General features: G+C 41.0%; 2 protein-coding genes across 2 annotated transcripts in view; both read left to right on the top strand.

The window, feature by feature from the left end:
- Nucleotides 1-10,797, top strand: part of sema4d (sema domain, immunoglobulin domain (Ig), transmembrane domain (TM) and short cytoplasmic domain, (semaphorin) 4D) — a 39,966-nt gene extending 29,169 nt beyond the window's left edge. Inside the window, 15 exon segments of the mRNA XM_044173831.1 lie at nt 68-201; nt 1,980-2,125; nt 2,212-2,274; nt 2,418-2,516; nt 2,640-2,733; nt 2,903-3,019; nt 3,738-3,892; nt 5,058-5,233; nt 5,384-5,540; nt 5,766-5,988; nt 6,348-6,460; nt 6,976-7,148; nt 7,396-7,442; nt 7,713-8,196; nt 8,198-10,797. Coding sequence (XP_044029766.1) covers nt 68-201; nt 1,980-2,125; nt 2,212-2,274; nt 2,418-2,516; nt 2,640-2,733; nt 2,903-3,019; nt 3,738-3,892; nt 5,058-5,233; nt 5,384-5,540; nt 5,766-5,988; nt 6,348-6,460; nt 6,976-7,148; nt 7,396-7,442; nt 7,713-8,196; nt 8,198-8,702 — 2,686 coding nt within the window. The 3' untranslated portion in view covers nt 8,703-10,797.
- On the top strand, nt 9,278-13,834 carry LOC122865994. The gene is made up of 5 exons (XM_044175090.1): nt 9,278-9,325; nt 9,767-10,133; nt 11,289-11,501; nt 11,769-11,860; nt 12,923-13,834. The coding sequence occupies exons 1-5, from the start codon at nt 9,278-9,280 to the stop codon at nt 12,941-12,943; spliced, it is 741 nt and encodes a 246-aa protein (XP_044031025.1). The 3' UTR covers nt 12,944-13,834.
- The last annotated feature ends 244 nt before the right edge of the window (nt 13,835-14,078 follow it).

Genomic DNA, 14,078 nt, shown 5'->3' with positions numbered 1-14,078 from the left:
TACATTCTGGTCAAATATTTTTTTTGGCACATCAGGTTTTATGTATTGCGTTACTTTTGTTTTGCAGAGGAAACTTCACAGTTCCGAAGTTTTCAGAGTCTAATATGGGATTTGGCGTGCTGGGAGTGTTTCTGGGGCTGCTCCTAGAGGTCTCCACCCATGGACCCCACGCTGTGCCTCGAACCTCCTGGAGACACCAAGGTAAGGCTTAATGTATAAGATATTATTGTGATGAAACAATTGGTTGTTACGTGATTGACAGAAAAACAGTTTGCATTTTCAAACTAATCATTCATTAGATACCAAACCCAAACATTTGCTGATAATAGTAAATAGTATAAATTAGCCTATACTACTACTAATATTAATACATAAAAGACATGAAATACAATACAACATACATTTTGGCTCTGGTAACCTTTTTAATTGGCATTTGGTATTCTGTTGTCTAATCAATTTATTTTATAAATGTATCATCTAATCAAATATTTAATATATTAGTTATTATTAAAAAAATTTTATTAGCAACATCCCTATGCTCCTCGTATGTGTCCTTTTTACAATGAATTCCATCCTCAGAAATCCAAACCATTTCTGGTAAATGTTCTTTTGAAACCCCTCTGCTGATTTTAAATTGAAACTTCACTTGAGTCATTGAGAGTCTGAAGGCACTCAATTAGCATGGAGAACTGAGCCTTCATACTGTAGAGATAGATCTTTATAATATATCAAAACTCTTTCAACTCAAGGTTCACAATACATCAGTGACACCTGTTTCCTTTCATTTATCACAAGAGACTGCCCTCAGTCTCACCACAAGCTCTCAAGTTAGAGCGCTTGCTGTCAGGCGGAAGATCTGTTTGCATACTGCCATTTACATAAATAGCTCCAGAAACTCAGTCAGTCTGTGAGAACCAGTACAGCTCACCCTTTAACAAAGTCGAGTTTCTCTACTCACTGTAGCATAGTCACTGTTTCAGTCAGTCAGTGAGGGTATTTGCTTTCGTCATTGTGGTGTTTATGACCAGGCCTCTGCAACCCGAACCCACTTGCACCTGGCACGACCAAAGCCAGCCAGAGGCAAACTCTCTATTAGGTTTGCTGTCAATCATAACACACATTATAACGAGAGATACAGTGCTAATGTTTTCACTCACATGTCTGAAACATCTGTGTTTGAGGATTCAGCCTCGGTAATCAAATTGTGTTTTGGTGACCATACCTCCAGACTACATCTGTCATCTTTGTTGATATTTACTTATTTAGTCTTGATGAACTCAAGGTACAATTTAAACCTGCATTAACTGTTTTGTTATTGTTTTTTCGGGGGGGAGACTTGGGGGGCAGCAGAAACAATCTGTAAACACACTGACATATTATCAGTTTATAAAGCTGTTATAATGAACTTGATAGCAAAATGGTGCCTATTTACACATCCAGCAGGCATGGAGCAACATTAGCATTCATTTGGGGTCACCTTTCTGGCCACCTGATTAATCCAATATTCACTCTCTTTTTAGCTCTGTTTTGGTCTTTACCATCTCCTGAGAAAATTATGACTCCATTTTATTCACCAGCTAGGCCCTTACTTTGGCTGTCTGTTGTTGGTGCTGAGCAGGTAGTGTTCAGTGGGTTTATCAGAGCTTTTTTCGCTGAAAATAGCTGTCTGCTGCGATTGGAAACAACACTGAGAGCAGTGAGAGTGAACCAACACAGCAAAACAGTGAGCTGAAAGACTTTAAAGTGCTCTATAGAGCTGAGGGGAACTGGAGAGCTGGGTCATAATTATCTGTGGGTCCGTCACTACAAGCAACATTTACATTGTTAACATTGTTAATATAAAAATATTGATTGTAGCAGCTTTAAAATTTAATTCTCAATACTGTTGAATACACGTGTTGATATGTAAAACTTAGCATGTTTATGAATATGGTCGTTTTGGATGCTAAAGTAATGTCGTCCAATGGTTTTGTGTTCAGATTTAGATCTGATGGAGTTTTCGGAGCCTGAGATCTTCAACTACACCACGTTGCTGCTGAGCGAGAAGAAGGATGCACTGTACGTAGGAGCTAGGGAGGCTATCTTTGAGCTCAGCAAGAAGAATGTGACAGTCAGAAACAACAAGGTATCAAATACAAATAAGATATGTGACAAGGGGGGGGGGGAATACTTGTAAAATTTTAATTATGATTTTCTTTTTACCATTTTAAGGTTCAGTGGACAGTTGCAGAAAACCCCATGATGATGTGCACGCTTAAAGGAAAATCAAAAGAGGTTAGTTCAATAATTCATATGTTTATGTTTCGTCTGTCTTAATCTTTATGGTGTCAGAATCACTCTTTCTAGTGTTTATAAATGAACAGTCTACAATAAAATATCAGTGTATTTTAATTAGTTTAGTGAATGTTGCTTTCCAGAGGGATTGTCTAAACTACATTCGAGTGCTCCAAGTCGTAGATGATGAGCGGCTGTATGTCTGCGGCACACACGCCTTTCAACCTCAGTGTGACTACTTGGTAGGTTAATACTCAATCCCTCCTTAACTGGAAACATCACACCGCACAAATAAACATGTGCTTGGGCTCACCAATCATCGCAGCAACCTTTAACTGAAATTTAATCTTGAACTCTTCTTTCAGAACCTCGCTGACTTTTCGTTGGACGGTCGACCTGAGGATGGCAGGGGAAAGTGCTCCTTTGACCCCTCACAAAGCTTTACTACTGTCATGGTTGGTGAGTTGAAGCCAGTTTTATGTCATTACACAAAGAGCTCTTTTGGTAGTCAGCCCTGAAGTAAAATGCATAATAATCCCCAATAATCTGTTTTTTGGGGGAGGCAAAATGGACTCCCTGGACAATAAATTGCTTTTTTTGTTTGTTTTGTTCCCTGCTTTTCTATCAGATGGAGCGCTGTACTCTGGGACAGCTTATAACTTCTTAGGCAGTGAACCGATTATTTCCAGATACTCTCCATCCCAGTCCCTGCTGAGGACAGAGTACTCCACATCATGGCTCAATGGTGAGTTGGGACAATATGTGAACATCTTGAATTAATTTCAAAGATTGTTAAGTTGTTAGGAGAGGACTTTTTTTGTTAATTTCCAATGGATGAAATAAAAATTTTTTTGTCTGGTATAGTATGTCCCAAGCCGATCTAAGGATCAGTATCTGGGCCAATCCGGGCATATTTTAATGGATCAGCATCCATTAAATCTGCATAAAATACACAGTTTGCTCCAACGCTAACAAATCTGTTATTGGTGCTCACTGTCGCTTTCACCGGTTAAATTGACAAATGTTGCTGGCAGCAGCAGGTCACATCAGCTTTCACTAATTAATCTTACTTCTGTGAGTAAGTTGATAACAAAATTAAACTTGTCTGTTGTTGTTGTTGTTGTTGTTAAAGTGCACACTACTGTAGAACCGTGAATGGACTGAGGGTTTTTGTTGTTCTAACCGAGTGATGCATCTCTCTAGCGGACTGTTGAGTCAGTTTCAGGAGTCGAATTTTCCAGTTAAACTTTGATTCATATCAATAGTTTAAGCTTATAAACTTAATATTTTTGAATGAGGGTTGAAAAGAAGTTTCTGAAAGTTTCTGTTGAACTGTGTGTAATAGCACCCTTAGGAGCAGGAATACAATGAGTCTTTCACTGCTTTCACAATAGCAGTTTAATTGTCCCAGTCTTCCTTTTACCAATACCTTTCTCTCTCTCCCCTCTCTGCTTTTCTTGTAGAGCCCAGTTTTGTTTTTGCCGACGTGATAAAGGGAGAAGGGAGAAACAGAGTAGAGGGTGAGGATGATAAAATCTACTACTTCTTCACTGAGGTGTCAGTGGAGTACGAATTCTTTGGCAAGCTGCTCATCCCCAGGGTGGCACGCGTCTGTAAGGTCAGTACACGTCATGTACCATCTGCACATACCAGCAGCATCCCTCTTTAGCCCTTATGCTCTTGTTGTCTGTGTGCATGTCTTCGTCCGATCCCTCTTTCTCCCTCCTTCCATTATCTTGTATTTCTTGATCTAACCTGGCTCATATCATTGTACAAATCAACTACAGTTAGTCACTTATGTTATTTATTGTCATGCACATCGAAGTGCCCAGCCCACATGGACTTCTAAGACACCAAAAATACAGTTGTAACAGTGAAATATTTGTCAGCCAAAGAACTTGCATCCTGTCCCAGAGTTTACAAATAAAATTGCCACAAAAAAGGTTCCCTTCCTAAAACATAACTTAGGTTTTTTTTTTTATAATCCTTCAACCAAAACCACAAATGAAGGGACATTTACTCAAATGTTCAAAACCCCTTAAATCGTTATATAATTAGCATTAAAACATGAAAAGGATTTCTTCTGTCTCACCTAAATCACATAACAGGCAAGCATTTGGTCTACCTGTTTCTAATGGTAGTGTACCTAAACGTAACTGTGCACAGAAATCTTCTGCTTCACATAAAGCTCTACGCTGTAGTTGTTTTTCATGAGACCATATTTTCATTAATTAGGTTTGTACCAAACATCAACAGAATGTCTTTCCTTGTACATAAGGAAGTATTTGCCCTAAGCATCATAATTATTACACTGTCACCTGTTTTATAAAAAATTAAAATATAAAATAAAGATTTCACCTCACTAATCCAGGGATCTTTTATGCAAAATGTCTCAGTTAAAGATCTTAAAGATGTTGACAATGAGCAGCTGTTCAGGATGTTTACAAGTATGTTCCAAAGTTATGTAGTTTGATACTATCTGTTATATAATGTTTTATTTGCATCTTTACTACAAAGAGCTCTGTGCTTTACTGTCTTGTCTTTAACTGATGTTATCTTATCTTGACTATTGTGGTGGGACAGTAATCGAACAATGCTCAGAGAGACTTTGGTAAGAAAATCAACCTGAAACGATAAGTGATTTCCCCCCCTAGTGGAAATTGTGTGCAAGTGTGCAATCATACACCTGCCATTTCTTCTCCCTCTTATTTCTTTTTTCTTCATCCTCTTTCCTCTGCCTCTCCCCACACCGCCTAATGTGCTGATAAACCACTCTTCCACAGGGTGACCTCGGGGGGCAGCGCACTCTGCAGAAGAAATGGACGTCCTTCCTGAAAGCCAAGCTGGTGTGCTCGATGCCTGAGCTCAACTTTGTCTTCAACGTAGTACATGATGTCTTCATCCTGAAGGGGGCAGACTGGAGGGACACAGTCATCTACGGGGTCTTCACCTCTCAGTGGTCAGTGATTTGATTTGATCTTGAGTAGGGGATCAGTAGGGGTCAGAAAAGGGAAAAAGTAGGATATTGCAACATAATGCAGGTCTTTAAATTCACTTCTCTTCCCTCCCTCACTTCTCCCCTGACTCCATTATCATCCTCGTTCCTCAGGGGTAATGTGGGTTTGTCAGCAGTGTGCGCTTACAACATGACAGCTGTGGAAGAGGTCTTCTCCAAGGGCAAGTACATGCAGAAGGCCACAGTGGAGCAGTCCCACACCAAGTGGGTCCGGTACAACGGCATCACTCCCTCTCCACGTCCTGGAGCAGTAAGTACCTTTAACACAGTTCGAATAATTAAGGCTGAGCTCAGTTTTGTGTAAATGCTTGTGCAGATTTTGTGTAGTCTAGGGCTAGGAAATGCTGTATTTAGTCATTACAATACAGACCTGGAAAAAAACCCTCATGTCTCATTATACTGCACATACAGTGGATGAGAACATACTTTACAATAAAATATTTCATGTCTCCTGTCTGCCTTTTTATTCCACCAGTGTATTAACAACCTGATGCGACGGCAGAACATTAGCAGCTCTCTCCACCTGCCAGACAAGACCCTTCAGTTCGTTAAGGACCACCCCCTGCTGGAGGATCCTGTCCTGCCCATTGGCAACGGGCCTCGCCTCATCACCAAAGATGTCAACTACACTCAGATTGTTGTGGAGAGGGTCCGTGCGCTCGATAGGAACATTTATGATGTCATCTTCACTGGAACAGGTAAGAACACATCAATTAACACTTATAATACAAATTTGAAATTGAAACTATGTTATAAATATGGATGCCCTTATTAGCCCCCGATGCTAATTAGTCATTGAATTTTAAGTTTGTATGTGCTGATTCAGTGCCCCAATTTAATATTTATTTTATCCAGAATTTATACAATTAAATAGCTCTGCGTTAAGATAAAGATTCCATCACAACTATTCTATAATGGTTTTGATTTATTTTTAACAAAGTAGACAATATGTCTCTGTGTACTGATCATTCAGAACATCCCGCATTGTGATCTTTGTTTTAAAGAGGCCAGTTTCTGGCTTCTACCTTGGCTGACATTTTACCATTCTCATCTTTAGATAAGGGAGTCCTGCACAAGTCAGTGGTGTTTGAAGGTGAAGTCCATATTGTGGAGGAGATCCAGCTCCTGAAGAACTCTGAGTCCATCAAGAACCTACTGCTGTCCTCTGAGGTCAGTGACTTTACTGTAACGGGTAGTAACTCTACAAAGAGACAACTGTGGAACAAGAGTTAGAAAATGTGTTTTGAGCTCAGCAAATATACATAACACCTAGACAGGCAGTGTGTGTATGTGTTGGTATACTACGCTCAGTTGCCATTTTTTACAGTTATGTTTACCGAATAAACTTGCAAGTGTGTGTTTATACGTTTCTCTGATGTGAAAAAGCTCACCACAGGAAGTTACCAAGAAGATGGCATGACAAAATCAGATTAGACTGCACATTTGTCTTTACTGTAGTGTGTGCTTTGTGATTGCTGGAGTCTGCATTACAACTTTTGCAGACAGACATTTCACTGATTTAGTGGTGATTTTGTAGATCTTGTGTGTGGTTAAGGGTTCATCTTTGTGATATCTGAGTAGTAGTAAAGTTTAATCAATAAGTTGTATTTCTAAATGGTTTTCATGTGAAAGTTTGTGCACTCTTTCTTTCGCATGTTTACATGAACAACCTTGTGCTTCCGCAGACACGATCCCTATATGCCGGTTCAGACTCGGGTGTAGTCCAGTCACCCACAGCCTTCTGTGGCAGGTATCTGTCCTGCGATGACTGTGTCCTAGCTCGAGACCCATACTGCGCCTGGGACCCTCACAATGCTGCCTGTGTCAATATCTTTGAGGCTCCCAGCCAACGGCTTAGGTGACTCACCATCAAGCTAGATTTGCAGCATTCACTCTCTATCACTCTTATCTTTTTTTCTACATACCGATACTCCGCTCATGCATTATTAGACTGGTTAACGACAGCAAAACCACTACCAAGAGACCTCTTTACTGATACTCCGTCCAGTTTGACCTGCTTTACTGTCTGACTAGATATTTCTTCATTTCAGAGTGTCTGCATATTTCAGATTGTCATGAAAATAATGCTTTGTTTCTTTTTTCAGGAGGCTAATCCAGAGCCTGAATGGTGATGCAGACAAATGTCCTTCAGGTAGGGTGCAACATGCTCACATAAGACCTCATAAAGAAGCTTTATAGCATGGACAGTGAGAGTAAAAATTGGGCAATGTTAGTGCTTACTCCCTTCTTGACACATCCTTTTTTTTTTTTTTTTGTCAGTATTGCCCAGTCCTAAATGTAAGTCATGTTGTATGATTGTCCTCTACTGGACATCTGTTTTGAGCAGGATACACTAAGCCTCTGACTAGGCCAGACTTTAACTGCCCCAAAGTAATTATTTTCTCTCTGTTTTGTGTCTCAGTGTCAGGTCGGTCTCTGAAGGACTACCAGAGTGTGACAGTGAAGCTGGGGAGCTCTGCTGAGCTGCCATGCCTGGTAAAGTCCAACCTAGCCCAGGTGATGTGGATATCCAACGGCTCGGCTCTCACTGAGGCCTCTCGCTTCCACCTCATAGGCGAAAATGGTCTCCTTATTTACAGCGTGGCTCCGGAGGATCAAGGTCATTACGAGTGCTGGTCAGTGGAATGGGCCCCCTCTGCTGGGAAGAACTTCAGCCGCCTCCTGGCTGCTTATGTCCTGACTCTGGATCTCCCGCCCAGAATCCCACACCAGGCAGGCCACATGACCACCACCCTCGGCAGCCAGGAGACATCTAGCACACATGCAGCTGAAGGTAATGGTAAGACAGACAGAGCCCCACTAACTTCAGCCCTTGCCCCTCCCAGCTTCACAGCCACAGTCCAATTCACCTCCCCACCCCAAACTGACTCATCACTAACCCCGCCCCAGCAGCACAATCAAGTTCCAGCCAAATCTTCCCCCTAGCTCCAACACTCCCCGCCCAGACAGCCAGGACCCAGCGGCCGAGTATTTGCAGCACAACAGCAGCACCGCCCTCCTCTTCCTCTTCCTCCTGTTTTTCCTCCTCTTCCTGGCTGCATTAGCGTACAACTGCTACATGCAGTATCTTCCGGCTCCCTGCCTGCGGCTGCGAGCTACTCTGTTGGGTAGTCACAAGAGTGCCCATCAGCCTGAGTACCGGGCCTGTGAAGCAGGTCTAATGGAAGTATCTGCAACTGACAAAATTAACATGACGGAGCAACCGACGCAGAATGGCAGCCAAGCCACTCAAAACCTCCGGGCGCTCCGTGACACTGGGTATGAGACTGAGCCGGAGTGTGGCAATGGTCAGATCCCCTCTCACTGTTCTGGAGAAGACAGCCTGTCCCAGGAGAAACCCTTTGATGTGGACTGCGTATCTCAGCCCATCCAGTTTGCAGATGCAGATTAACCTTACTGCTAGCCAGAAGCCTCTGTCCTGCTTTTTTTCCTCTTAGCATAGAGACTATTTTATAGGGGGGTCATGCTCTTGCTGCATCTTCTCACGACTTAAAAGTCTTAAGTGGTTTCCTCTATATGAAAGTATGTTTAGTTTACAGCATCACATGAAGTTGAATCATTACAAGGCTTAAGTCAGGCGTTTCTCTTGCCTGTAGAGATTTACCTCCTGCTGTCTGATTTAGGGCTTATAATGACAAAGAAAAAACTGTATTCACGGAAGCTGCACCCTCTCAGCTTGGTCCAGCAAGAAAAGCTATTTTCTTAAATTCCAAATTGGAAACATTATTTACCAAATTGGTAAGTTATCTAGATGTTTTCCAAATTGGAGTCTTTTTTTGTGTGTTTTTTTTTGTACAGTCTGGGTGAAAAATAATCTCTTGAAGCTTTTGCATTTTTTTCCGAAGCAATGTGTAGGCTACTGGACTTGGGTAATGCTTCAACATTACAGTAATTTCTCAGGGAAGATTTGCTCAGTACATTATAGCTTGGCTTTGTTGTACAGTGTTGCCATCTGCAGCACCTGGTATGTGGGCCTTAATCTCACCCAGTGAGGTGGCAGTCTACGGTTTGAAGGTCAGAAAGAGAGTGACGACTTGCATATTAGAAAAATGTTGGAATAAATCAAACCACTGTCTTGTGAAAAGTAGAGTTGTCTTGAGTGATAGTGTCGAATTTCTCTATTTTATTTTTTTTTCTCCCTGTGAAGTCGACGTTCCTGCATGGATACAACTCTGATGGTCTTGTGTATTAACCTTTACTAGTGATCTTCCCTTATGTGCTCTGTTAATGACATAAATATGTTTAGTATGACATGACGTCACTTGTTCTTTTTCTAAAAGAGCCGTGGAAACAATCTGAAGTAATTTTTTTTTTTTAATTAAGCCTTCAGTTTTAAAACATTTTCAGAGAATTATTATTTAAGATGAGTCACATCTGTGGTAATACCATTTTGTCTATTGTCTAAGTAGTTGTGATCTTCCTCATTTTATTTATTGCAGCGTTTTTAGATCCTAGCCCTCATTCATTAGTTTCCCTTTTGTCTGTTTTGCATGTCATCCCTTGTTTAGATTTCCTATTTTCTTCAATATTCTCTCTTTTTCCATCACTCCCTCCCTCACAGCCTCCTCTCCTGTCGAAACATCATCTTCCCTGTCCTCCTCTGGAAGTAGCACTCCCTCTGCCCTCCCTTCCCCTCCTCCCTCCTCCTCCTCCTCCTCCTCCTCCTCCTCCTCCTCCTCCTCCTCCTCCTCCTCCTCCTCCTCCAAGCCCCACAGTGTGGAGGCCCAGGAGGCAGAGGTTAGACTGTTGCCTCCCCTGCTGAAGGACCAGGCCTGGGGGGTTCATGCCCAGGAGGCCTTCCTGCTCTTCTGCCTGGCCTTGGGTGAGTGGTGCCTGTGACATTGACTCAGCTCACACCCCGAACCCAACCCTTTCCTCTTGCTCGGTTTGGAAATCTATTCCTCACTTTTTAACCCTCCTTTTTCTCTGTGCCATTATTTCTCACTCACTCTCTTTCTCTTTCTTCTCTACACCTTGCATGTTACCCTTTCCCAAACATAAACTTGGAGTTGGGGTGTGTGTGTGTGTGTGTGTGTTACTGGATTTGTTTAAAACAAGCTTGCCCTTTGCTTTAAGGTGCCTGTTCATCACTTTTAGGTGTCTGGTAAGATACCTATATAATGAGTGAATGTTTTAAAAAGACAAAGCTGGGATTCGATATTAAATTCTGTGACGTGATTCTCAATTCTAATGAAAGGTACAGTTGTATGTATATTGTTGTGTAACTGTAGTCTGACGTGACACATGTAAAATTAGAAGTGGATCCTTTTCATCCAGGGTGTTGAGAATCTCTCCTCAGAACAAATTATAGTATGCTCAAATGTCTTACATCTCAATACTTTATCTGGATCATTTTTTGTGCCTGTAAACAAGTGTAAATATATTTGTATATATGGAAAAATACCTTTGAAGATGTACATAAATCTAGGGGACATTTTGGGACTATTGCTCTTGGTAGGGAGGCTAAATAAATCTTGTCAAATGTTTTTACCACTGGTTTGTTTTTTTAAATGTTTGACTTCCTTATATTTTTAAACAATGTGGACTCATTAGGGAGTATAATGGCAGAAAATATTACAGAAAACTATTGTATGTGGCTAAAAAATTATTGTCCTGATGCATATACTGAAAATATAAACATCTTTTCTTTTAACACTGGTAATCTTATTAGTGATGAATTAGCCTTCAGGTGATATAAATTCTATGCAAACTACATATATACAGCTCAGTAAATCTGGCTTCATCAGTGACTGACTGTTCAAGATGCACTGAATATCGGAGCTGAGATCAGGTATTATACATACATATACACTGCATGTATATTCAGTCAAACCTCTAGAAGAGTTTATTGAAACTGAACACCACAAACGGACCTAACAAAGGCAAGTATTCCCATTTCATGTACAGTACGTCTATTGTGTAGTGTCAGTGTCTCGACCACCAGGGGTCAAACATGAAGTCCGATTCTGTCCCTCAGGTCCCAGTGATGTCCACATTCACTGGCTAATAAATGGGCACAGTCTGGATACCCCTATAATGGAGTACCGCCGGCCGCTGGGTCAGAGGGAGGTACTAGTGAGCAGCTGGCTCAGAGAGGGGCCGCTGATCAAGGATGCCCGTTACCACTGTGTCGCTGAGGCTAGCACGGGAAGTGACATGTCTGAGCTCGACCTCCGCCTCACTATTGGAGGTATCTGGACCCGGTGTTGTATGGCTGTGAAAATGTCCGGTGTGCAGAACATCATGGATCTGAGATTGTCTATCTGGACAATATGTATTTGATTATTAAGACTTGTTACGTCTCCAAAATGTGAGATATATCATGATCACAGTAATGCATGTAGAGAGGTAATAGAGTTGAGTGCCTGGGATTGGTTGTCACCAATTCCATTATTTTATTAGTCCAGATGGGCATTTGTAATGGTTAATGTCCATAAAAGATGTTGTTATTTGACAGATGAGGAGAGCATTCCATCCAGGGATTTGAACCAATGGAGAGGTGCACTCACAGAGCATGAGCAACTGCTAAAAAGATGGGAAAAGGCCTGGGTAGGTTTAAGTTCTTGCATGTGAGTGTGCAATCTCAAAAGCTGCTGTGCAGTTGCCCAGGTCAATTTGTCATGTGCACCACTTTGAACCTGCTCTGCATGTGGTTTAAACTCTGCCAGTTTGAGGTTTTTTTCACCAAGGAGCACTAGAGAAGTGCAAAGTCCAGATTTATTGGGGAAATGGCAAATAACTAGGGGCACAAAGCTAAAGCCATCTGATTGGTATTCCTTGAAATAAAGTTTTAGTGTTCTAGTGTTTTACACAATCTGCATAAGGTGTTTGCAAACAGTAATCATGAAATTTAAAGCCAGGGTTTGAGATAAATGGAGTACACTTAACTGAATTAGTAGCCGTTCCTGCAGCTTTTTTCTTAACTGCTTTTAGCCATCACATTAAACTACATTTTCTGTTCTACGTGATCTATTAACCGCATTGAGCTAATTGTGTTGTAGATAACGAAACACTTAATGTTCCTTTTATAAAAGGATTACTAAAGGATTCCTCCATATATACATGCACAAATCTTGTGACATTTTTCACTAAACTTATTGAATTTCTTACTGGGAGTAAGTCATTAGATCTCGAGTAGTTTTTATTTCACATTTACACCACAGTTCTTTCTATTTGTACTTTTTCCCCCTTTCACATTGAAGGGGACTCTGTCTCCATCATTAAGGGGATGTTTAAACATCCACCTGTACCTGTAGTTACAACTAGTACAAGTTTGAATAAACATACTTGAAAGATTCAAGATTCAGATGTTGTCTCTTTGTTTAGTTTAAATGCAGATGTACTACTTGCATGCATCAAGTTTGACCAGAAAAACATGCAAGCTCCCTTGTTGCAAAGCAGCTTCCAAATGGTAAACTAGCTTAACTTTAGCCTGATATTCAGACTGAATTACCATTTCATTTAATTATTTGAATTACTGATGAAATTGAATGTGTGGGCAGCAATTCAGAGGTCTAGAGGCTAGTTTATCTCTGTTATTAACATTAAAAAGATGAATCCCTAAATATGTATTCAATGTTTACATCCTCAACTCTGTTTTTGTCTCCACAGGAAAGCTGTGATGGCCACTGAGCTCTGTAAAGATGTTATGAGCTTCACTTGTGTTGGCTGAATCTGGTTGTGAACATGGTCCTCAGCCCAGGTGGACCACACCTTTGGCACTGAAACTCATAAACAGATGGAATAAGAATCACTTCTTACATAGGAGTTTGATGGACTGTGCTGTGAATTCACAACACCTGCCTTCTGCAGGGGCTCACCTGGTTGTGATGATGGTGTTGGGACTCCTTAAAAACTGACGAGGAGACGAAGCTCATCTGTAGCCTCAGTCTGAGGATGTGTGGGCTGTCTTTCTACCAAATCTACATTTGTTTCTATTTTTACTGATGAAAATTAACATCCTGAAAGCAGTGCTTGTATGGAACAATAAAACTGATGGTACAGTATATGAGAAGCACTGCTCTGTATTTGTAAGCGATGCAGCATCTGTGACAGTTCAGACCTGTTTATAGTTGGGTTTATTTTACAAATGTCTCAGATGTTTGCACCTGCACTGCCTTCCAAAGCCTCAGTACAGTCCTTCAAAGCTACCTTGCAGTTTGACATTTTCACTTGAGATTATACAGTGTCTTTAATCTTTAATTTTTTCTTTCCAGAGAGTCAAAGCCCACACTGATTGCAGGAATAGAGTAGGTTACTGTGGGAAGTAGGATTCCTTTCAACCACAGTATACTCTTAAGTTTGACATTAAGAAAGATTATATCACCAAAAGTGAAATTCAGATTAAAAAAAAACCAACAGCCAAAATGCCAAGGATGGCACAGGCTGAATGGTAGAGTAATAGAGTCTGTACCTTACTGCTTTGTGGCTGCAGTTAATTTTTGTTCCCACTGAAACTGTGACTACCTATTCGCCCCTGAAGCAGAAATAAATGGAGTTTGTTTTATCTGTTGCTTACATTGACTTAAACATCAATGTGTCACATTTTCTCCATGTTTGAATTGAGCATGTTTATCACTTCTGATATCAGATGATATTAAATCTTCAGGGGCCTGTTTCACCCATTTATAAACAGGTTATTACTCCAGCAGGATCAAACTAGAGTGGCACAGTGACACATCAGCCTTTTCCACAGGAACACTTTCTACCATCTGAATTATTAACCAACCTCCACCACACATTTTTCCTCTGAAGCCATATATGACAT

The sequence above is a fragment of the Siniperca chuatsi genome, linkage group LG18 (assembly GCF_020085105.1).
Source record: "Siniperca chuatsi isolate FFG_IHB_CAS linkage group LG18, ASM2008510v1, whole genome shotgun sequence".
Lineage (NCBI taxonomy): Eukaryota > Metazoa > Chordata > Actinopteri > Centrarchiformes > Sinipercidae > Siniperca > Siniperca chuatsi.
The sequence above is the reverse complement of the archived record's forward strand: the minus strand, read 5'-3'. Positions and strand labels throughout refer to the sequence as shown.

What these genes read in the sequence shown, in the direction of transcription:
- LOC122865994 (XM_044175090.1), top strand. Translation starts at nt 9,278, where the DNA reads ATGTGGGCCTTAATCTCACCCAGTGAGGTGGCAGTCTACGGTTTGAAG. An exon ending in CCTCCGCCTCACTATTGGAG is followed by an intron (nt 11,502 to 11,768) that starts GTATCTGGACCC and finishes GTTATTTGACAG; the next exon opens with ATGAGGAGAGCATTCCATCC. An exon ending in AAAGATGGGAAAAGGCCTGG is followed by an intron (nt 11,861 to 12,922) that starts GTAGGTTTAAGT and finishes TTGTCTCCACAG; the next exon opens with GAAAGCTGTGATGGCCACTG.